The 25,039-nt window shown below is 42.0% G+C and overlaps 1 protein-coding gene across 1 annotated transcript in view; it reads left to right on the forward strand.

Annotated features, from left to right (window-relative positions):
• The first annotated feature begins 259 nt into the window (after nt 1-259).
• The window catches only part of WSB1 (WD repeat and SOCS box containing 1), a 40,047-nt gene continuing 15,267 nt past the window's right edge, over nt 260-25,039 (forward strand). Inside the window, exons 1-5 of the mRNA XM_060757056.2 lie at nt 260-420; nt 10,675-10,843; nt 13,441-13,709; nt 18,451-18,582; nt 22,852-22,952. Of these exons, the coding sequence (XP_060613039.2) occupies nt 381-420; nt 10,675-10,843; nt 13,441-13,709; nt 18,451-18,582; nt 22,852-22,952 (711 nt within the window). The 5' untranslated portion in view covers nt 260-380. The remainder of the gene's footprint in view (nt 421-10,674; nt 10,844-13,440; nt 13,710-18,450; nt 18,583-22,851; nt 22,953-25,039) is intronic.

Genomic DNA, 25,039 nt, shown 5'->3' on the forward strand with positions numbered 1-25,039 from the left:
ACTGGATGGCCCATGAGGTCTCTTCCAATTCTTTGATTCTATGATTTTATGAACACCCCCGTTTCCTCCACGGAATGGTCTCTTCCACAAGCGTCGCGCGCTCTTTGGACTGTTCCATTACAGAGGGAAAAGGGGCGGGGAGGGAACCTGAATAGGCAGGCTGACTTAAGCGGGAGTGTTCTGGCCCCGCCTCCCCAGGGGGCGTGGCTTGCCGCAAACGGCCCCGCCTCTTCCTATATAAACATCCGGGCGGCCGCCATTTTGTGTCAGTCTGCCTTTCTTCTGGAGAGCGGGAAGCCTCTCGGGTGCCTGTTCCTTCCTTTCCCACCACACTCTGAGGACCAATTCATTCAGAGCCGATCGAAGAGGCGGCTCCGTAGATGGCCAGCTTTCCCCCGAGTGTTAACGAGAAGCTAATTGGTAAGATGGGCGGGTTTTTAATTCATAATAAGGTCTCTCTTCATGACCATAAGAGGTGGGGCTGGTCGCTGAGGGAGCAAATCTGTTACTTTCAGAGGGTTCAGTGTAGAGTAGGCTTGGGCCCACCATTCCTAACAGCCTCAGGCCCCTTCCTTTCCCCTCTCAGCCGCTTAAGCAAATTCTACAGCACTGCTGGTCACAGCTGACCTCCAACTGGAGCGCTCAAGGCCCAGGGCTTTATGCCAGAGTTTTTAAAGTTTTCTTTGAGCCCATCTTTAAATCTCTTTTCCTGTCCACCAACATTCCGTTTTCCGTTCTTGAGTTCAGAGTAGAGCAACTACTTTGGGAGACGGTGGTCGGGCATTCAGACGACATCGCCGGTCCTTGATGGTGGAGGACCATCGCTTCAGTGCTGGTGGTCTTTTCTTCTTCTAGTACGCTGACATTTGTCCGCTTGTCTTCCCAAGAATTCTGCAGGATTTTTCATAGGCAGCGCTGATGGAATCGTTCCAGGAGTTGCATGTGACGTCTGTAGACAGTCCACGTTTCACAGGAATATTACTTACTTAGGCAATCCCTCAATTTCCGAGAGAGTGTTCTTGTGGGTCTGTATGTGGCTGTGGAGCCCTGTTCTTGCTCTGCATCTTCTTCCGCAGTGAGGGCATTGGTTTCCAGGTGGAAGGCGGTCTCGGTCGGGGTTGGCTTGATGCACCTTCCTCTTGGCACGTTTCTCCCTTTCACCCCCCATTCGTGCCTCTTCAAATTCTGCAGCACTGCTGGTCATAACTGACCTCCAACTGGAGCGGTCAAGGGCCAGGGCTTCCCAGTTCTCAGTGTCTATGCCAGAGTTTAAAAAGTTTTCTTTGAGCCCATCTTTAAATCTCTTTTCCTGCCCATCAACATTTGTTTTCCGTTCTTGAGTTTGAAATAGAGTAACTGCTTTGGGAGATGGTGATCTGGCATTCAGACAACGTGGCCAGTCCAGCAGAGTTGATGGCAGTGGAGCATCGCTTCAGTGGTGGTAGTCTTTGCTTCCTCTAGCACGCTTCCCTGACATTTGTCCGCTTGTCTTCCCAAGAATTTTGCAGGATTTTTCGTAGGCAGCGCTGATGGAATCATTCCAGGAGTTGCATGTGACGTCTGTAGACAGTCCACGTTTCACAGGAGTATTACTTACTTAGGCGATCCCTCGTTTTCCGAGGATTGTCTTCCAGTATTCTTGTGGGTCCATATGTGGCTGTGGAGCCCTATTTTTTCTCTGCATCTTCTTCCGCAGTGAGGGCATCGGTTTCCAGGTGGAAGGCGGTCTCGGTCGAGTTTGGCTTGACACGCCTTCCTCTTGGCATGCTTCTCTCTTTCACCCTCCATTCGTGCCTCTTCAAATTCTGCAGCACTGCTGGTCACAGCTGACCTCCAGCTGGAGCGCTCAAGGGCCAGGGCTTCTCAGTTCTCAGTGTCTATGCCACAGTTTTTAAGGTTGGCTTTGAGCCCATCTTTCAATCTCTTTTCTTGTCCACCAACATTCCGTTTTCCGTTCCTGAATTCAGAGTAGAGCAACTGCTTTGGGAGACGGTGGTCGGGCATCCGGACAACGTGGCCGGTCCAGTGGAGTTGATGGCGGAGGACCATCGCTATTATATATTATATTTATTATATTATATAATTATATTATAATATATTACAATATATACTTATATTATATTATATTACAGGAATATAACAGGGTTGGGAGGACAATAGCTTTATAAACAGGCATCTTGGTATTCCTACGGATGTCCTGGTCCTCAAACACTCTCTGCTTCATTCGGAAAAAAAGCTGCACTCGCAGAGCTCAGGCAGTGTTGTATTTCAGTATTTCAGTATTTCAATGTTGACTTTTGTGGAGAGTTGGCTGCCAAGATAGCAGAAATGATCAACATTTTCTAATGTAACACCACTAGGTTGTATTTCTGGCATTCGAAAGGGGTTGGCTGGTGACTGCTGGAAGAGGACTTTGGTTTTCTCGATGTTTAATGACTGCCCGAACTTCTCGTATGCTTCTGTGAAGGTGTTTAGAGTGGCTTGTAGGTCTTTTTCTGAATGCGCACAGATGACATTGTCATCAGCATACTGGAGTTCTATAATAGATGTTGTTTTAACCTTGGTTTTGGCTTTCAGTCTGCTGAGGTTAAATAGCTTGCCATCTGTCGGATAGACGATTTCTACTCCAGTGGGAAGCTTCCCATCAATATACTCCTGTATACAATATATATGGGTGGTCTTGAGAAGGAATGGTGGGAGTTGAAGTCCAAAACACCCGGAGGGTGAGCCCAAGTTGACCCAGGCTTGCTGTATACAGTATATATGGTTTGAACCTGCTTTTAACTCTCATACTGTAGTCTTGATTTCAAAATTGATTTTTAATGCCCCAAATTGTGTCTGCTTATTTTAATATTATCTACAATAATATTATTGTAGAATAATAATAATATTGCTAATAATATTATTATCATTATTATTATTATTATTATTATTATTATTATTATTCTACAATACGAGGAGACCCCGGTGGTGCAGTGAGTTGAGCTTGTTGACTGAAATGTTGCAGGTTCAAATCCGGGGAGCGGCGTGAGCTTCCACTGTCAGCCCCAGCTTCTGCCAACCTGGCAGTTTGAAAACATGCAAATGTGAGTAGATCAATAGGTACCACTCTGGCTGGAAGGTGACAGCGCTCCATGCAGTCATGCCGGCCACATGAACTTGGAAGTGTCCACGGACAACACCGGCTCTTTGGCTTAGAAATAGAGATGAGCACCACACCCCAGAGTGGACTTAATGTCAGGGGAAAACCTTTACGTTTGGCTAATACAATGTAGTGCTAATAATAATAAAATATAATAATTGTATATTATATATTACATGTAATACTAATAATATTGCAGTATAGTGGTATAGTACAATATAATAGTATATAATGATAATATTGTGCTATGCTAATAATGCAATATATTGAATGTGCACATAGTAGTGATACAATACTAATAATACAATAGAATAATATAATCATTGTATATTATATATTACATGTAATATTATTAATAGTGTTGCAGTATAGTGGTATAACAGCGCTCCTTGCAGTCATGCCAGTCACATGACCTAGGAGGTGTCTATGGACAACGCCGGCTCTTCGGCTTAGAAATGGAGATGAGCACCACACCCCAGAGTCAGACATGACTGGACTTAATGTATACCTTTGTACACCTAATGTACACCTTTACCTATAGTGGTATAGTACAATATAGTAGAATCATAGAATCAAAGAGTTGGAAGAGACCTCATGGGCCATCCAGTCCAACCCCCTGCCAAGAAGCAGGAATATTGCATTCAAATCACCCCTGACAGATGACCATCCAGCCTCTGTTTAAAAGCTTCCAAAGAGGAGTCTCCACCACACTCCGGGGCAGAGAGTTCCACTGCTGAATGGCTCTCACAGTCAGGAAGTTCTTCCTCATGTTCAGATGGAATCTGAACATGTTCTTCCTCATGTTCAGATGCAACATATAATACTTTATTGCGTCAGGAGAGACTTGAGAAACTGCAAGTTGCTTCCAGTGTGAGAGAATTGGCCATCTGCAAGGATGTTGCCCAGGGAACGCCCGGATGTTTTTGATCTTTTACCATCCTTGTGGGAGGCTTCTCTCATGTCCCCGCGTGCGGAGCTGGAGCTGATAGAGGTAGCTCATCCGCGCTCCAATACTAATACTGTGGTATGCTAATAATATATTGTACGTACAACTTATAAGCCACTCTGAGACCCCTTCGTGGTGAGAAGGGCAGGATATACATGTCAAATATAAATAGATAATAAATAAGGTGAAGTTCCTTTGCACTGAGCTGCCCGAAAGCTGAGGTGTCGCTATTTCAATTTGAGAGTATTTTGGAATTCCATATATATAATTAATATATATATATATATATATATATATATATATATGACATTTTCAGGGGTGAGCTTTGGGACAGTGCTCAAATTAAAGGTTGGAGATCAGCGTTTGTGTAGCTCTTCATAAAGTCACTGTAAATCCATTTTAAGTATTTCAGTCTTGCTTCTGTTGCATTCTGAAAGAGGAATCCTTTTCCATGACTTGAGCAAGATTCTTCTTCACTGTGAACACGAGGATTGGGAAGTGAGACGGGCTTGGGCTGTGTGATAAAGAGAGTTGAAGGCCAGGAGGGAGTGGGCGTTTTTTGGCGCCTAGCAATTGCAGCGCAGGATCTGAATGCCATGGTGCTGACAGAGTGGAGCGCTTTGTGTGGGCAAGTGTTACATAAAGTTTTGGGATGTTGATGGGCGTAAACTGTTGGAGAGCTTCCATCCAAGTGCTTGTATTGGACTACAGATGCCGTCATGCTCTGCCAGGAAGAGTAGGAACTGCAGCGTGGGTACATCTGAAATATTTCTACTTTTAGAAAAGTCTACTTGGCCTCAAATTAAATACTCTATTGACACCAAATCTGATCTGATCTTGGAAGCTAAGCAAGAGAAGCTCATGAAATAACACATGATGTAAGTTGTATTTTTGAGGAAGGAATGACAAAACAATTTCTGAGGATTCCTGTCTTAAGAAAACTATGAGTTTAATGAGGTTGCCACAAGTCGACAGGTTCATGTACACACACATCTACATACTTGGCAGTTAAGGGTGGAGTTTGTTATGAAATGTACAACAAGGTTGTGGTTATACCTCTCTGGAGAGATCTGGATAAGGAATGTGTGTGATTAACACATCAGTTAGGAAGTGCAAAGTAATCTTGAGAATTCTGAAAGATGTGAGGTCTTGATAGTGAAGATGTCGTGTTGTTACATGCTTGCTTTGTATTTTGGTATGTGTTGGTAATGTACACATTTCCTAACTCTGTATGTACTTAGTTACAAAACAAAATGCCAGCTGTTGCTTGTGTGAACCAGGTAGGTGTGCTCTGTGGAGGAAGCTGTCTGTGCGTATTTGTGTGTACAATAGAAATAATTTGTTGCAAATAGCAAAGCAAATATAATATAATATATTGTATATACATATAATATTGATAGTATTATAATATAATACAATATATTACTACTACTAATAAAATGATATTATAATTATATATTTTATATTAAATGGAATATTACTAATTATTATTAGTAATATTACATTTAATATAAAATATATAATTATTATCATAGCACAATATTAATATATATTACATTGTACTATAACATTATACTGTAGTATTCTACAGTATAATGTTATAGTACAATGTAATATATATTAATATTGTGCTATGAGAATATAATATATTGTATTTACTTTTTACTTGTAAACTGCTCTGTAAATATAATATATTGTATTTACTTTTTCTTGTAAACCGCCCTTCGGGGTGAGTAGGATGGCATATAAATGTCGTAAATAAATAATAAATAAAGCATAATATACTACCATCGTTTAGGAATAAGCCTTCCTCATCTCATGTTCTCCAGATGGGTTGTGTTGGTCTAGGAGCCATGATGGCTGGTGATATTTGGAATCTCTATGCCACAAGATTGGAGAAAGTTGCTTAGAAGGTTAACAGATGTAGTTTGTACTATACAAAACATTTTTATGTGGCCCTGTTTGCCACGTAATGGGTGCTGTGAGTTTTCCAGGCTGTATGGCTATGTTCTCTCCTGACGTTTCTCCCACATCCTCTGAGATTGTGAGGCCTGTTGGAAAAGAGGCAAGTGAGGGTTATATATCTGTGAAATAATGTCCAGAGTGGGAGAAAGAATTTGTGTCTCTTTGAGGCAAGTGTGAATGTTGCAATTGGCCACCTTGGTTAGCATTTAATATTTAATGGCTTTGCAGCTTCCATTTGTGTCCAATTCTGGGCACCACAATTGAAGAGAGATATTGACAAGCTGGAATGTGTCCAGAGGAGGGTGACTAAAATGATCAAGGGTCTGAAGAACAAGCCCTATGAGGAGCGGCTTAAGGAGCTGGGCATGTTTAGCCTGAAGAAGAGAAGGCTGAGAGATGATAGCCATGTATAAATATGTGAGAGGAAGTCACAGGAAGGAGGGAGAAAGCTTGTTTTCTGCTGTCCTGAAGGCTAGGACACGGAACAATGGCTTCAAACTACAAGAAAGGAGATTCCATCTGAACATTAGGAAGAACTTCCTGACTGTGAGAGCCATTCAGCAGTGGAACTCTCTGCCCCGGAGTGTGGTGGAGGCTCCTTCTTTGGAAGCTTTTAAACAGAGGCTGGATAGCCATCTGTCAGGGGTGCTTTGAATGCAATATTCCTGTTCTAGGCAAGGGGTTGGACTGGATGTCCCATGAGGTCTCTTCCAACTCTAGGATTCTAAAGCCTAGCTGATTGCTGCCTGGGGGAAGGACACCATGAAAATGAACCTAATCTGGCTACCTGTATTTAAAATCTCTAAAATCAGGACAGTAAATTAAGAGCAACACTCAAGAAACAGGGGAATTCCAGACAAGAATTAATCAGGGCCAGCTAACACTCCCAAAAAAGGATCCCCCAAACAGCAACCAGACAAGCTTTGAAGCTGCAAGGCCATTCACTGGTAACCAAGGTGGCCAATTGTAACATTCAAGCAGACAAGAGTTTTTTCTCCCACCCGGGACCTTCCACAGATATATTAACTCCACTTACCTAGTTTCCAACAGACCTCACAACCTCTGAGAAAGCCTGCCATAGATGTGGGTGAAATGTCAAGAGAGTGAATGCTTCTGAAACATGGCCATACAGCTTGGAAAACTCACAGCAACACAATGCAATAATGTTTCTTAGGAAAGATCACAATGCGGTGAAATCGATACCTTGTGTTGTATCTCTTGCCCATAGTACCTTCTTGTTCTTTTTTGTGTGATAAAAGGTTGGCAACAAAATGGTTACTTTTTCAAAAGTAATCATAAAATGTCTTCTACTGCTTGTCCATTGCATTTTCTTAACTTTCTTTCCCAGGGTCATTCCCCCAATTCATAGAAATGATCAGTGAAATTCAAAATATATCTGTATTCAGACACAAGATGATGACCCTTTCTTATCTTGATTTGGCTGTATATAAGCAGTCTCTGTTTGAGAAGGGCACCACACCTTCCCTCAAACTCGTGGAAAAGAATGAAGTGGATTACTTGGAGCTCTGTTGCAGATACATATCTAGAACAGGCTTGCTCTTCCAAACCAGTCTGGCCGGCACCAGTTCTTTAACTGAAGTGATATTCCATGGTAGATTAAAATGGCCGGATGCATAGTCGTACGTTGTGTGTGTTGACAGATTGCTCTCCTTTCACCATATGAAACTTTTTCCCTAATAGAGAAGTGAATCTAGTTGAGGAAAATGCTAAACTCCACCATGTTTCTGCAGTATTCTTCTATATGAGGGTACTGTTGTGGATTTTCTGTTTCCATATAAGGGTTGGCTTCCAGTTTTATGGCATTCATTCACCTCTCCCCCTCCTTAGGCAAATGGCTCACAGCGGCCATCTATTATGTGTCCTGCCTGAGCTCCTCATGTAGACATGTGGCCTCCTCCTCCCTCCCTTTTGCAGAGCTTACGTGAGAAACCACATCCAACTCACATGCGGGGTGTGTGTGTGTTGCCTCATGGTTCCTTGCGGCCGCATTCTCTTCCAAAGAAAGTGCATAAGTTGTGCTCGAAAATCCAGTTTTTTTTCTTTTTGCACTGGGAGATATGGATTGAAATAGAAGCAAAATTAAACAGGAGAAAAAGATTTGATGCTCTCAAAGTGAAATCTTGTACACTTTGAATATCCCTTATGTGAAATGCTTGGAACCTGAAGTGTTTGAAGTTTCAGATATGTTTTGAAGTTTGGTGGAGGCTCCTTCTTTGGAAGCTTTTAAGCGGAGGCTGGATGGCCATCTGTCGGGGGTGATTTGAATGCAACATTCCTGCTTCTTGGCAGAATGGGGTTGGACTGGATGGCCCATGAGGTCTCTTCCAACTCTTTGATTCTGTGATTTGGAGTACATAAGCGACATTTATTTGTGTTTTAAATCCACTTTATATGCATAGCCTGAAGGTGCTTTTGTGCAATGTTTGTAATAACTGTGCGTTAGACAAAATATATGTACATTTAACCATCGTGAAGAAAGCGTGTCATTTATTCAAGGTTTGTGGATGTTGACATTAGTAGTAAGTAGTATTTGTCAAAGGGGTGGCGTGAGTAAACAAAGTGAAACTAAAACAATCCAAATAAATTAAAATAAGACCTAGTAAACCGGCATGGGATTATTATTATTATTATTATTATTATTGTATTGTCGAAGGCTTTCATGGCTGGAATCACTAGGTTCTTATGGGTTCTCTCTAGAACATGGCTCTATAGCCCGAAAAAACCCACAAGAACCTAATTATTATTATTATTAACTTTATTTGTACCCCACTAACATCTCCCGAAGTACTCGGTGCGGCTTACAAAGGCCAAGGCCCTTAATAAAACAACAGCATAACAATTACAACAATAAAAACTCAAAAAAGCAAACCAATAACATTAAAGCAATAAACTGTCCAGTGATTAAAATTAGGAGAGGGTGAGATATTTTGACACCATTAACCAAACATGAATATGAGAGTGGAAGACACCTGTGCATGTGTTTTTTTAATGTGAGTAGGTCAGTGCACAGCTGATCAACACACAGTCTTCACAGAGTGAGATTCCACTGGTGGTGTAGTTTAACACAATGACCATGGCTTCTCAGTCTGTTGCAGCCTTCTTCCGCCTTCACAGCTGTTGTAACATATACCATGTTATCCTCCGCCTGCTCCGCGGTCGAGGTCTTCGGACTGTGCTTGGTCTGGAACCTCCTCCGCGGCCACTCCTGGGAGTGCATGACTCCAGTTGTTGTGCCCGCAGGTTCATTGGAGCACACAAGCCCCCTCACCACGACAAGGTGACAGTCCATTGAGGGGGACCAACCTTAAAAACTGTGGCATAGACACTGAGAACTGGGAAACCCTGGCCCTTGAGCACTCCAGCTGGAGGTCAGCTGTGACCAGCAGTGCTGCAGAATTTGAAGAGGCACGAATGGAGAGCGAAAGAGAGAAACATTCCAAGAGGAAGGCCCGTCAAGCCAACTCCGCCTGGGACCACCTTCCACCTGGAAACCAATGTCCTCACTGCAGGAGAAGATGCAGATCAAGAATAGGGCTCCACAGTCACCTACGGACCCACTGCCAGTACACTATCCTACTTGGCCAACAAGGGATCGCCTGAGAGAGAAGAAGATGAGAGTGGGTGGATATTTATTTATTGTGTCAGAAGCAAGATGAGTACAGTACAGTAAAAATGGATTTTAAAACACAAAGTTTTTAAAAAAGAACTTTGCATTATGCTAAATGTACTTTGACCAGAAGCTAGCCACGTGGAGTGCCTCTGGGGTTGCTGTGAGAAGGTTCGCCATTGTGCATGTGGCAGGGCTCAGGTTGCATTGTAGTAAGTGGTTTTGTGGTTTGCTCTTCTCTGCACTCGCATGTCGTGGACTCTACTTTGTTGTTGTTGTTGTTCAATCGTTCAGTCGTCTCCGACTCTTCGTGACCTCATGGACCAGCCCACGCCAGAGCTCCCTGTCGGCCGTCACCACCCCCAGCTCCTTCAAGGTCAGTCCAGTCACTTTGTAGCCCCATTTCTTAAGGTTAGCTCTGCATCTTGTGGTGCCAGAGCGCAGCCTGTTCAGTGCCTTCTATGTGCTCCAGTCTTTTCTGTGCCCAGGAGGGAGTTTCTTATCTGGTCGCCGCCACTGATTGAGTTGCTAGGTTTAAGCCTGCCACTTTTGAACTCTCGCCTGCTGAGATGTTCCTGCAAGTATCTCTGTAGAATCTTAGGAAGCTATTTCTGGATTTAAGGCATTGGAATGCTGGCTGATATCTGAACAGAGGATGGGCCGAAGTTGTCAATGCCTTGGTCCTTTCAACGCTGGCTGCTACTTCTCGGAAGATGTCAGGTGCTGCGATAACAGCTAAACAGTGTAATTTCTCCAGTAGTGTGGGGCATTGACATCCTGTGATAATACAGCATGTCTCATTAAGAGCCACATCTGCTGTTTTAACGTGGTGAGAAGTTTTCCACACTGGGCACGCGTACTCAGCAGCAGAGTAGCAAAGTGCAAGGGCAGATGTCTTCACTGTATCTGGTTGTGATCCCCAGGTTATGCCAATCTGCTTTTGTACATTCGGAGATATATTGCATTAAACATTTCTGTATTTCTAATTTTCAGGGAGATCTCGAATTGTGGGAGAACTTCTAGCCCCAACGTCGCCTTTCGATAAAAAGTGTGGGCGAGAAAACTGGACCGTCGCCTTTGCTCCGGATGGCTCTTACTTTGCTTGGTCACAAGGCCATCGCATAGTGAAGCTTGTGCCCTGGTCTCAGTGCATTCATAACTTGTGAGTGTCGTCTGTTTGGCCTCTGTTGGACTGTGTTCCTTTTCACCTCTAAATCATGACTCTTACAATTGTAGGAACTGGAACATTCTGCACCATACTAGAAAAGATGAGTTGGGAGTCAAACATTATTTGGTCTGTTTCATTAGTTATACTTTGGGTATGACTGAGTCTAAATATAAATCAGTATGGAGTTGAGAACAAGAATTGTGCCGTCTTAAAAGAATATGTGAACACGGAAACAGGGCTCAAATTATTTCAGTATTCGAATATATATCAGTTTAAAAATGCTTCAGGAATGATAAAATTAATCACATTTCCTCACATATCACAAAGAGGAATGGATGGTATCTTATTTTGTTCAGTCTCTGAGGTTTTGGCTGATTGAATAAAAAGAGTATTTCTTCCTTCTCATGCCTGTCGCACTCCGCATATGTTTTAAGGCTGGCCTGGGCTGATGTGAATGTTAAGCCATTATGTCTAGTTTAGGAAAACGGAAATCCCCATAACCTTTTGGAGATTTTATGATCTTTGAAAAGGCATGACCTTGTTAGAAGTCACAATTTTTTTGAAAAATGATGCCATAATCTCTTGGTAAAAGCATGACCTGTTAGAGTCATAAACATTTGTGATTTATATGAATTATTTATGTTTATGTTTATGTGATTTATATGAATTGTATTGCATTGATTGTTTTATTTGATGTTTTGTTTATTGATGTATTGTGGGCTTGGCCTCATGTAAGCCGCACCGAGTCCCTTGGGGAGATGGTAGTGGGGTACAAATAAAGATTATTATTATTATTATTATTATTATTATTATTATTATTTTGGGAAAATGGCATTCATGCAAGGCAAATTAGGTCTCTCAGCTGTTAAACTGATGTACCTATGTCTTTGAACGGTTAAGGACAAAGACATGGCAACACACAATCATCTATATATTCAGCAGAGTTTCAGAAGTGTTCTTATCTTCCAAAAAACATCTACTCTCCCTTAAAATATATCTGCCTTTAAATCATGCTCACAAGAGACAAAAATAAGTAGACTTTTAAAAAAGTAACATTGTTGGTTTACTCACAGACTTTGTGTATTCGACATACAGGTACTTTGCTTAGCAATCCAGTTACAAGTAGATTTGAAGTACCATATATTCCGGCATATAAGATGACTGGGTGTATAAGACGACCCCCAACTTTTCCAGTTAAAATATAGAGTTTGGGATATGTTCGCCGTATAAGACTACCCCTCTTCCAACTCACACCATTTTTATTTAAAAAACCCATCAGATTTGATTTCTATATGGTAATTTTCCTATTACTGTACCTCCTTCTCTGCCTCTCAGATCTTGCACATGTGCACCTGCACCGCTTCACAGCAGTCTTCAGGAGCGAGATCTGAGAGGCAGAGGAGAAGGTCAGACAGGTAAAAGAGGTGTGCTTGTCTGGGCCCAGAGCCATCCTATCTCTTTTTTCCATATCCCGAGCGCCCCGGATGCCTGCAGCTTGCTCCGCCCTTCACTTACACCTTCCTGGTGAGATGCCACTTCACCTCACCATCGGGACCGCATTAAGTCCACAAATCCTGATGAACGGATTTTCTTCTACCGTACTTGTGTAGTGTCGCCCTTAATGCTTTCATACTGTCACTGCATACAGCAGGGACACGACCATTGCCATTTTTGAGCTCCCCCCACCATATGCGGCAACCACAGATTCTCCAATCCGATTGGAAGTTTCAGCTAAGACTACTCCAGTGTATAAGACTACTCCCGCGTATAAGATGACCCCGCCTATAAGACGACCCCTGACTTTTGAGAAGATTTTCTTCGGTTAAAAGTAGACTTATACAACAGAATATACGGTACTTTCTCTGTGTAAATAACACAGGTCATTGTTCTCATAATCAACAGTCCATAATCTAAAGCAGGGATCCTCAAACTACGGCCCTAAGGCCGGATACGGCCCTCCAAGGTCATTTACCCGACCCTCACTAAGGTTCAGCCTAAGTCTGAAATGACTTGAAAGCACACAACAACAACAATCCTATCTCACCAGCCAAAAGCAGGCCCACACTTCTCTGAAATACTAATAAGCTTATATTTGTTAAAATTGTTCTTCATTTTAATTATTGTATTGTTTTAAAGTGTTTTTGCACTACAAATAAGATGTGTGCAGTGTGCATAGGAATTCATTCAATTTTTTTTCAAATTATATTCCGGCCCTCCAACAGTTTGAGGGACTGTGACCTGGCCCTCTATTTAAAAAGTTTGAGGACCCCTGATTTAAAGCATCTCTCTGTTCTGAGAATCTAATAGAGTCTCTGTCTAATCTGAAAGTCTAGTGAAGCCTGATGGCCTCTGTACTGAAATCTAAACTGAACTGTTACTAAAAATGGAGTCTGAGTCCTGAAGAAGGCCAGACCTGATCACATGGTCTTCAGCCCCTCCCACAGCAAAGAGTTAAGGTGAAATTGCATACCAATACACACATATACAACACAGTAAGCAATTATATGCGTGACAAATAACTAATGGAGGCTTGGGAAGGTTGCTTTTAAAGCTTTTATGTCTTCCTAAAGTGTTGGCTGTTTCTCCCCCAGTTCGCTGCATGGCGTCAAGAACTTTGTCAACTCCAGCCATTCCAAACTTTCAAGGCAGAACAGTGATGACAGCCAGAAAAGTAAGCCCTGTGAGCAGATTATAGACTGTGGTGACATCGTCTGGAGCCTTGCGTTTGGATCCTCTGTCCCTGAGAAGCAGAGCCGATGTGTGAATATAGAATGGCACCGGTTCAAGTTTGGCCAGGATCAGCTGCTCCTGGCAACAGGCTTGTCCAATGGGCGTATCAAAATCTGGGATGCCTATACAGGTAAGGGATATCTTAATATACATACTTGGATCCTATTTGCCTTGATTATGAGCCAGTTTGGGGGATTTGTGGCTCTCTAGAAAATAATTATGAATGACAGCTCCCAGTATACTTGGCCTGGGGCTGAGGGGAGCTGGAGTCCAGACATGATCTGGAAGGCCCTATTTTTCTACCAAACTGTAAGAAATGTTTATATAGTGCCTAATGTTGCTTTTGGAGTCATTTTTTGGCCTCAAACCGCCATAACAGATACATTAAACAAGCTTATTTAGCACTGAGAACTACTGGAAAAGTAGGGCAGATTGGGGTGGGAAGGGGGGAACTGGGGGAAGAGGAATGACTGAGGTGTGAACTGGGAGCTGGAAACTGGGAAAGGCTGGGATGGAAATGAGGCCTGGAAAAGTGGGAAAGACCCCAGTCTAGAGTGTGGTGGGAGGATTGGGAAAAGCCGGGGAAATTGGGGTGGGAAAGGGGGGGGGGTTGGAAAAGAATGGGATGGGGAAAGGAAGATTGCTAAATTAGTAAGATTGGGGTGCAAAAGGAGGGGCTGGATAGGTGGAAAGATTGCAGTGAGAATGGGGCAAGTGGAGAAATTGGAAAGACTGAGGTGAGAAAGAGGGGCTGGGAAAGTGGGAAACAGCAGTGGGAAACGGGGCAAGTTTGAAATGGGAAAGAGAGGCAGGAACCTGGAAAAGACTGGGATGGAAAGGGAGCTGGAAAAGTAAGAGGGGGGGCTGGGGATAGTAAAGACTGGGTTAGGAAGAGGAAAACTAGAAAAAGGGAAGACTGGGGTGGGAAAGGGGTGCAGGAAAAGTGGGGAAAAACTCAGGTGGGAAGGATTGAGGAGACGAAGGCATGCAACCTCTCCTTTCTTGGCATAGTGAAAGGAGAGGAAAGCGCGCAGCCTCTCCTTTCTTGGCATAGTGAGAGGAGAGGAAGGCGCGAAGCCCCTCCTTTCTTGGCATAGTGAGAGGAGAGGAAGGCGCGCAGCCTCTCCTTTCTTGGCATAGTGAGAGGAGAGGAAGGCGCGCAGCCTCTCCTTTCTTGGCATAGTGAGAGGAGAGGAAGGCGCGCAGCTTCTCCTTTCTTGGCATAGTGAGAGGAGAGGAAGGCGTGCAGCCTCTCCTTTCTTGGCATAGTGAGAGGAGAGGAAGGCGCGCAGCCTCTCCTTTCTTGGCATAGTGAGAGGAGAGGAAGGCAGCCTTTCCTTTCTTGGCATAGTGAGAGGAGAGGAAGGTGCGCAGCCTCTCCTTTCTTGGCATAGTGAGAGGAGAGAAAGGCGTGCAGCCTCTCCTTTCTTGGCATAGTGAGAGGAGAGGAAGGCGCGCAGCCTCTCCTTTCTTGGCATAGTGAGAGGAGAGGAAGGTGCGCAGCCTCTCCTTTCTTGGCATAGTGAGAGGAGAGGAAGGTGCGCAGCCTCTCCTTTCTTGGCATAGTGAGAGGAGAAGAAGGCGCGCAGCCTCTCCTTTCTTGGCATAGTGAGCCCTAAAAAAGGGCTGAAAAATTAGGCTTATATTTGAGTATATACAGTAATTGCTAAGGAAGACAAAAGGTATTTGAGGCATATGCATTTAGTGTTTGAGCAGCCACTGTTTGAGTACACATGCTGAGTTAGATTAAACCTTGGGCCATTGCCCTGAAGGGTGATCTTGTCATGTCTGCTCATTAGTTTAATGTTTCTGTAGTACTGTAGTACTTACCCAGATGATTGTTGGCTTGCAATTGTAACTTCTATTTATTGCCTTAAATGTGATCATTTTGTAAAAATTGCTTTGATCTGTGAACAGAGCCGGGTCTTTGCAGCTGTAAGTTTTCACCCAGTTCACTTTACAGTCCGGGTGAAAATTAATAGCTGGATTCCTTAGAGCCATGATAGCATGGCCCATGGTAATCCTTGAAACAGGCTGCCAAGCTGCTTTTCTTTCAGAGTAAACCTTGGCACTGTATGGAAGATAAGCTTTCCTGGCAGTCGGTCTAGAAAGCTTATCCAGTAGATAAAACAAGCATGTTACTAGAAATGATCTATATTTTGGGATCAGGGGTTAACTAAACAAAATATTGTATAGCATCAAGCTTGACCTCAAATCAGCCAATTCAAAGTATAAAGGGAAAACGTTTCAGTAAGTATTTTTAAAAGCTTCCTGGTTGTCAAATCACTTTGGTGGATGTTTCAGCCATGACTAGTGCTGGTGAGGATTGAGTAAAAGACCTTCAGTTTATTATTCAGCACTGTGTGTGGTGTCTCTCCAGTCAGAAAGATTACTCTTTCTCCCCATTGTAAATACATAAGATAAGTACATGTCCAGAGTATGTTGCACATAGCCCCATTATCAGGACAAACAAGAGTTTATGACACCTCCAAGGCTGATAGGTTTTATATGGAAGAAGTTTGATAGGCTACCTTCCCTGAAAGAGCAGTCACAAGTAAATCTTATTTAGACACAAGTGTGCTTTCGACGTACGTAACCGTGAAGCCAACAGGATATTGAAAGTTCGCTTGGGAAGGCCAAGAGCTCAAACACTGTCCCCCCCTCCTAAATATCTCAGTGTCTCATTAGATTGAACACTGCATGGGGTGCAGACCCAAAATTAATAAGATTGGCCTAGTCTTACTGTTGAGATTAATTTCACAATTCAGCAGCAGGTCAGTTGCACAACTTCAGAGCTTTCCAGTAGCTTCTTCCTGCACAATATTTTCAGTCAACTGCTCCCACAGTCTGCAGTCACTCTGGAACCTTTTACAGGCACTTGAGGTCATACCTGTCCATTGTCAGTTTAATCATTGTCTTTCCCCCTGTCTAGATGATATTACAAACTTACCACAGCATACAGTTATATCTTGTCTTAGCAGACAGGTTTTTTTAATTACATATAGCCTTTGATGAACAACATCACAGCACAAGGAGAGAGAATACACTGTACATGACTTCCTTATATACAATTCTATACAATTACACATAGCAATCTCTGATTGGTTCCCAACTCATTAACTTAACTCAGACCCAGGATTACATCATTCACAATCACCTGGACTAGGCCAGAACACATTCCCCAAATGATTCCCTATATATAGTTAATGCATGACTCAGCATTCCCAATAGAAGCCTATTAGCAGTGCATGACTCAGCTATATTACATTGCAATACATTGTAAAACCTGACAATTACTCAACCGCTGAGTATGCCTGCCCTGTTTGGCACAAGTCTGCCCACACAAAGCAGGTGAATATAGCACTGAATGAAGCATGCAGAATAATCGCAGGATGTCTCAAACCTACACCTGTTGGTAGACTTTATAACGGGTCCTCAAACAAAGGCCCGATGGCCAGATATGGCCCTCCATGGTCATTTACCCGGCCCTCGCTTAGGGTCAACCTAAGTCTGAAACGACTTGAAAGCACACAACAGCAACAATCCTATCTCATCAGCCAAAAGCAGGCCCACACTTCCCATTGAAATATTAATAAGTTTATATTTGTTAAAATAGTTGTTCATTTTAATTATTGTATTGTTTTAAGTGTTTTTTTGCACTACAAATAAGATATGTGCAGTGTGCATAGGAATTCATTCATGGTTTTTAAAAAATTATAATCTGGCCCTCCAACAGTTTGAGGGACTGTGACCTGGCCCTCTATTTAAAAAGTTTGAGGACCTCTGCTTTATAAGCTAGTTGGCATTGCCCCCCTCCCTCCCAATGTCTGATGGGAAGTTGCTGCTAACTGTGAGAGAAATAAGGTTGAACACTGTGAAAGCCACCTACTACATGGCTACCAGCCTCCTCCCAGTAGACTTAAATCAAGGGAAAGTTTCATGAAAACCACCACTCATCTAAATGTTCCCCTAGCGACAGCAAGAGCATCCTCTGGGCAGCTAAACCAGGCAATCCCAATTGGATGACCCCCCCCCCCCCCCAATAAGGGTCTGCTTCCAGGGGCAAACCAAGAATGGGCAACTCTAAAGTCCCTGAACAGTTAAAGTTGGCAGATCAAAAGACAACCTGGCAAAATGACACTACCTTGTGCGACTGTGAAGCAGAACTCTGCACCTGTATGCTTGCCCACAATGCCCTGCCTTATCCACATAGGAAAAACTGTTTCAAGCTACAGACAGTGTGGTTGTTGTTGCCTGTTTTTGGTCTACAATTGTTTAGCTGCCTGTGTTTCCTCTTATTTTATCAGTTTTATACTAATTTATTTATGCAATGCTTTTGACCCGAAATAAATAAGTCTTACTGTTCTTTAACTTCTGATTAGCCCTCTAATTCTGGCTAGAAATATATAATATAATATAATGTAATATAATATATTGTATATAAATATAATATTGATAATATTATAATGTAATACAATATAATACTAATAATAATAATATGATATTATCATTATATATTTTATTTTATTTTATTTGTCGTGTCCGGAGTGACTTGAGAAAGTGCAAGTCGCTTCTGGTGTGAGAGAATTGGCCATCTGCAAGGACATTGCCCAGGGGACGCCCAGATGATTTTATGCTTTTATCATCCTTGTGGGAGGCTTCTCTCATGTCCCCGCACGAGGAGCTGGAGCTGATAGAGGGAGCTCATCCGCCTCTCCCCAGATTTGAACCTGCGACCTGTCGGTCTTCAGTCCTGCCGGCACAGGGGTTTAATCTACTGCGCCATTATTACTAATAATATTACAGTATAATGTTATAGTACAATGTAATAAATGTAATTAAATGTAATTAATACTGGGCTCTTTCAACAGGAAAGCTCCTCCTTAACTTAATGGACCACACCGAAGTTGTACGAGACTTAACGTTTGCTCCTGATGGGAGTCTGATACTGGTATCTGCCTCAAGAGACAAAACCCTACGAGTGTGGGACCTAAAAGATGATGGTACGTTATAGCAGTGGGAGATAATTTCCACGAACCATGAAACAACTGTGAGGAAAGAACTGGAGTTGTGGTTATGTGATCATGTAATAGGGTTTAGATGTATAATGGTATTGATGATCCTTGGAATGCCTTGTGATGGTAATTGAAGAAATAGCTGCATTTTTAAACTAGGGAGATAAGCTATTGCGTTAAACCAGTAGTCTCAACTAAAGTAGACTCACTGAATCAATGACATCCTCATTAAGTGCTGGCTCAACCATGATTTAAAGCAGTGTTTCTCAACCTGGGGGTCGGGACCCCTGAGGGGGTCGCGAAGGGGTGTCAGAGGGTTCGCCAAAGACCATCAGAAAACACAATATTTTCTGATGGTCATGGGGATTCCATATGGGAAGTTTGAGCCAATTCTATCGTTGGTGGAGTTCAGAATGTTCATTGATTGTAATGAACTATAAATCCCAGCAACTACAACTCCCAAAAGTCAAGGTCTATTTTCCCCAAGCTCCTCCAGTGTTCACATTTGTTCACATATGGGAACTTTGAAGCAATTCTATCGTTGGTGGAGTTCAAAATGTTCTTTGATTGTAATGAACTATAAATCCCAACAACTAAACTCCCCAAAAGTCAAGGTCTATTTTCCCCAAGCTCCACCAGTGTTCACATTTGCGCATATTGAGTATTTATGCCAAGTTTGGTCCAGATCCACCATTGTGTGAGTCCACAATGCTCTCTGGATATAGGTGACCTACAAATCCCAAACTCAAGGTCAATACCCACCAAACTCTTCCAGTGTTTTCCGTTGGTCATGGGAGTTCTGTGTGCCAAGTTTGGTTCAATTCCATCGTGGATGGAGTTCAGAATGCTCTTTGATTGTAGGTGAACTATAAATCCCAGCAACTACAACTCCCAAATGACAAAATCATAATTTTTGAGTGATGGTCACTCCTTGTGTTGTGAGACGTTTTGTTGCCAAATTTGGTGTGATTTCGTTCATTGGATCTTTGGTTTTTAAGGTACTCATTATGCACAGAGCATTTTTATATATAGAGATAGATAGATAGATAGATAGATAGATAGATAGATAAATCCCAGCAACTACAACTACCAAATTACAAAATCAATCCTCCCCTAACCCCACTAGCATTTACATGTGGTTGCATTGGGTATTTGTGCCCAGTTTGGTCCAGTGAATGAAAATACATCTTGCATATCTGATATTTACATTATGATTTATAACAGTGGTAAAATTACTGTTATGAAGTAGCAACGAAAACAATGTTATGGTTGGAGGTCACCACAACATGAGGAACTGTATTAAGGGGTCACGGCATTAGTAAGGTTGAGAACCACTGCATTAAACCATTGAGTAATAGTAAACGAAGTAGGGTTTGAAAAGGAGCTTCCTAGGACTGCAAGGGCTCAGTTGAGGCATCTCACATTTGGAAATGGTGATTGAGTCAGATGGAGCAGTGCCAGCCTTTTTTATTTTTGGCAGATCAGGAAGCAGCTTGGTTAGTTGTGACCATCTGACTTCCATTTCTTGGCTTTGACTTCCTTACTGGCCCCAACAGGATTCCGCTGCTTTCTTCTAGATTTGTCACCCACAGACCTAACCAAGCTTGCAAAAACTTGCCCTGTATGGCTTTGAAATCTGGAATAACATTTAGAGCAACAAGTGGGAAAGAAAGCAGCCCCAGTTCTACCAGGATTGCATAACAAAGCAGGACTGCGGGTATAGTCCTGTGATCTTGGTTTGTGGTCTAAATCTAATGAATAACACTTTACTTCTGTGTTTTTCCCCCTTTTTTGAGTTTTATTTCCCTGGTCATGTGTCAAAATGGGAACTCTAGTGGAAAGGGTGGCGTAATAAACACAGAGGCTTTGTATTAAACAATGCAAATAGAGGGGAGTGTGTGTCTTTGTTGAACTGATAAACCGTGGTGGCTAAAATCAATAATGAACCATATGCCACACCCCAAAGCTTCCATTGTGCCTCATAGGAATAATTTCACTGGAAACGTTCAAAAAGGACCTTAAAACCTGGCTCTTCTGCTGCGCCTTTGGCGAGTAGGTGCACAACATGACACTATGGCTCCCCTCAATGCTTCTGCCACTGGAGTACACGTCCTCCAAATGGGAAATTTAGTTCCACAACCCTGTGTGTTTTTATGAGCTCCCTGCAAATAACCTGCTCTTATTTTTATCTTATTAGAGTTTTTAATAATTTTATCCTGTAATAATAATAATAATAATAATAAAAGGTAAAGGTAAAGGTAGTCCCCTGACATTAAGTCCAGTCATGTCTGACTCTGGGGTGTGGTGCTCATCTCCATTTCTAAGCCGAAGAGCCAGCGTTGTCCGTAGACACCTCCAAGGTCATGTGGCCGGCATGACTGCATGGAGCGCCGTTACCTTCCCGCCGGAGCGGTACCTATTGATCTACTCACATTTGCATGTTTTCGAACTGCTAGGTTGGCAGAAGCTAGGGCTGACAGCGGAAGCTCACACCGCTCCCCGGAATCGAACCTGCGACCTTTCGATCAACAAGCTCAGCAGCTCAGTGCTTTAACCCACTGCACCACCGGGGGCTCCCTAATAATAATAAATAAATAATATAATAATAATATAATAATAATATAATAATAATATAATAATAAACCTTTATTTATACCCCGCTACCCTCTCCCATAGGACTCTGTGTGGCTTACAAGAGGCCAAGTCCAAATACATCATAAAAACATAACAACAATACAACTATAAATAACTCACAACAAAGCAAGACAATACAATAATGACACAACGCATTTAAAAACCTGTGGCAGGGCCAACTGTAAGGATTAAAATTTAAAATGCTGGGCATGTCCAAGGGAAATAGGAAAGGTATTTTAGGGATGGTGGGCGTGCAGACAGTTCCCACCCACTGTTATTGTGATTGTGTTTATTGGAATGTTATTTTGTTACTGTGTTTATACTTTTTTCCTATGTAATTTTGATGATGTTGCTTGTTGTTTATGTTCTGGTTTTATCTTGCTGTAACATGTTGTCTGGGCTTGGCCCCATGTAAGCCTCTCCGAGTCCCCATTGGGGAGATGGTGGCGGGGTATAAATATAGATTATTATTATTATTATTATTATTATTATTATTATTATTATTTTCCATTCTTTCAGGAAGGGCCCACTGTTAAAAAACAGATTAGGGAGATCACAACAACAACTCTCTTCTTCTCATGGCTCGAGGTGAAGGACAGCATAGTTAAAAGCATAGATAAAACATAATATGATTAAAATCCATATATTAAAACACACAGAACAAAGACTGGCACCAATACTAATCTATCTATACACATAATAAAAGTGAAAATACAAGACAAACAAGAGGTTTGGGGAGAATTCACCATGATTTATTGGAGTTGTAGGTACTGGGATATATAGGTCACCTGCAATCTAAGAGCACTCTGAATTCCACCAGCAATGGACCTGGAACTAACTTGGCACACAGGTCCCCAAGCTAGTAAAATATAAGGTTAAAATTCATAATTTAAAATTGGCGGAGTAAACCTGCTGGGAGAAATGTGTTGTATCTTGAATTCTGACTGTTTAGCTGCCAGTTATCTTCCATTGGGTCATTCCAAAGGAGAAATGACCAATTATTGTCTTGTGTCTAAATTTGGTGTCAATTCATCCAGTAGTTTTTGAGTTATGTTAATCCCACAAACTAACATTACATTTTTATTTATATAGATGTAATAATAATAATAATAATATCACAATATAATGGTATAATACAATATAGTAGTATATAATACTTTTTTTGTCGTGTCAGGAGCGACTTGAGAAACTGCAAGTCGCTTCTGGTGTGAGAGAATTGGCCGTCTGCAAGGAAGTTACCCAGGGGACGCACAGATGATTTGATGTTTTTATCATCCTTGTGGGAGGCTTCTCTCATGTCCCCACATGAGGAGCTGGAGCTGATAGAGGGAGCTCATCCGCCTCTCCCCTGTCGGTCTTCAGTCCTGCTGGCACAGGAGTTTAACCCACTGCGCCACCGGGGGCTCCATATATAATACTGATATTGTGCTATGGTAATAATATAATATATTTTATGTATATATATCTTGTAAGCCACTCTGAGTCCTCTTCGGGGTGAGAAGAGCGGCATATAAATGGCGGAAATAAATAAATAAGAACTCAAAATGTCTAGACATTGCCCATCGATGTTAGAGCGTTACTGATGCTAACTGGACTTTATCTCCCTTCCTTCGTGTTTTGTAGGAAATATGATGAAAGTATTAAGAGGGCACCCAAACTGGGTGTTCAGCTGTGCTTTTTCTCCAGATTCTTCCATTCTTTGCTCCGTGGGGGCCAATAAAACAGTAGGTATCCAAGTTTCGTGATCTTCGGCTTGTATTTTGATTGTGAGCAAAGCAAATGATTTCCAATGGTAAAATAAAGCCAGGCTTGTGCTCGGTGTCCAGTTGTATGATAAATGATTATTTTGTTGATGATGACAATGCAAGGAATTGCATGCCTTTTTTAAAAAAACCAGTAAGTTAATACTTACTGCGCTGAACATGCATTGCTTTTAGGTTAAGAGAATCTGGGTATACTTTTTGCCAAGTGGCTGTGCGCATCTCCATCTGTTCCTTAACTTTTTTTAAAAAAAGAAGTAAGCATTATGTTCTAGTTTAAGAATAGTTTGTGCCTCAATGAGCTTTTGAATATTTTTAGTGGTACTCACTTCAAAAGTCTATTGGTCTGATTTAGCAGGAAATAGCAGTATTTGCCTAGTAGTGACAAAGAGCTTTTTAACTCAGTGAATCGCAAGGAAATTGAGCTAGTTCTGCATAGAGTTGTATTGCAATAACCTAATACAAAACATAATGTGGTGTAATTGAATGACATTAGCAAGTTGCATTGTACTATGAAGTGTAGAACCAGTTTGTATAGAGAGCCCATTAGTATATGGTTATGATCTTAGTTATGTTTATTTGTGAATGCATCCCCAGTGAAATCAGTTGAGCAAATGTCTGAATAAACACAGGATTGAGCTGGTAATATAGTCTGCCCTCCAGATTTGTGGGTTTGACATTTGCAGGTTTTATTATTTACCCATTTGATTGATACAGTCTTTAGGGATCTCTAGGTCCTCCAATGCAGCAACAGTGGACCATAGAGTCACTCTGGAGAACCTTAGAGATTCCTAGAGAGTGTGTTTATTAAGTTCTTGTGGGTTTTTTCGGGCTATATGGCCATATTCTAGAGGCATTTCTCCTGCCGTTTTGCCTGCATCTATGGCAAGCATCCTCAGAGGATGCTTGCCATAGATGCAGGCGAAACGTCAGGAGAAATGCCTCTAGAACATGGCCATATAGCCCGAAAAAACCCACAAGAACTTAGTGATTCCAGCCATGAAAGCCTTCGACAATACAGTGTGTTTATTGTTTTGTAATACTATCATGGCAGTCTTGCACCCTTAACCCCAATGAATGTGGAAGGCTGACTATATAGAGAGATTCTAGTCCATTTCAGATAGGATCAGTCTTGGGGTGGGCAACTTGTATCCTCTGAGGCCACTTAGTGGAATTTTGTAATCTTCAGTCCTATCTTAACAATATTAAATATTCATTGACTTGGAAATGATGCTGAAAATATTAAATTTCCAAACCTTTCAGCAAATAGTTTCTAAAACCCTATGCCAGATCCCTATTTAAGATATGGACTCACGTTGATTCAATTTTGTTTGTGAGCCAGAGTTGCAGAAATGTAACACCTTGATAAGCTCTATACGTCACTGTCACCTTCTAAAATCCTCAAAATGCTGAACAGCATGACTTAGCTATATGTGCACGTGTCAGGCTGGGACTGGTATGTACGAGAGTTATCAAAAAAAGTAAGGTTACAAGGCATAGTTCTCGCAGGGAATTTTTGCGGGAGAAGTTGGTTCACTGCCCTGTAGAGCGAAGCCCACAGAAGCGAACGAGCAGTGCCACTCACCAGTAGCTCATCAACTGCCGTTGTGGTGTAAATTAGAGAGCATTCTGTTTTCCTCCAAGTGCAAAGTTCACTCTATGAGGGATATCTGGAAAGTAAGGTTACAATATTTTTTTTAAAATACAAAGACTGAGTATATTTTAATAAAACTTACATGGATTCTAGCATAGGTCTCACATTATTTTTCCACATAATCACCATTGCACTAAAAATGCAAGCATGTTTCTGTATACATTTTGTCATCAGTGGGATGAGATTTTTGATGCCTGTATCATAGAAGTCTCACGCTGCCATTTTCAGCCACGTCTTCAGTCACAATGGATGGCCATCAGCTTCTGTTTTCATCGTGAATGTATGTACTTGAAATTCCATACCCATTTTGCCAGATGCTGTCTCGGCATTACGTCTTCTCCATAAACTGAAACGATCTCACAATGAATCGCAGCGGCGTTCATGCCATTTGCATTTA

Source organism: Anolis sagrei, chromosome 11 (genome assembly GCF_037176765.1).
Source record: "Anolis sagrei isolate rAnoSag1 chromosome 11, rAnoSag1.mat, whole genome shotgun sequence".
Lineage (NCBI taxonomy): Eukaryota > Metazoa > Chordata > Lepidosauria > Squamata > Dactyloidae > Anolis > Anolis sagrei.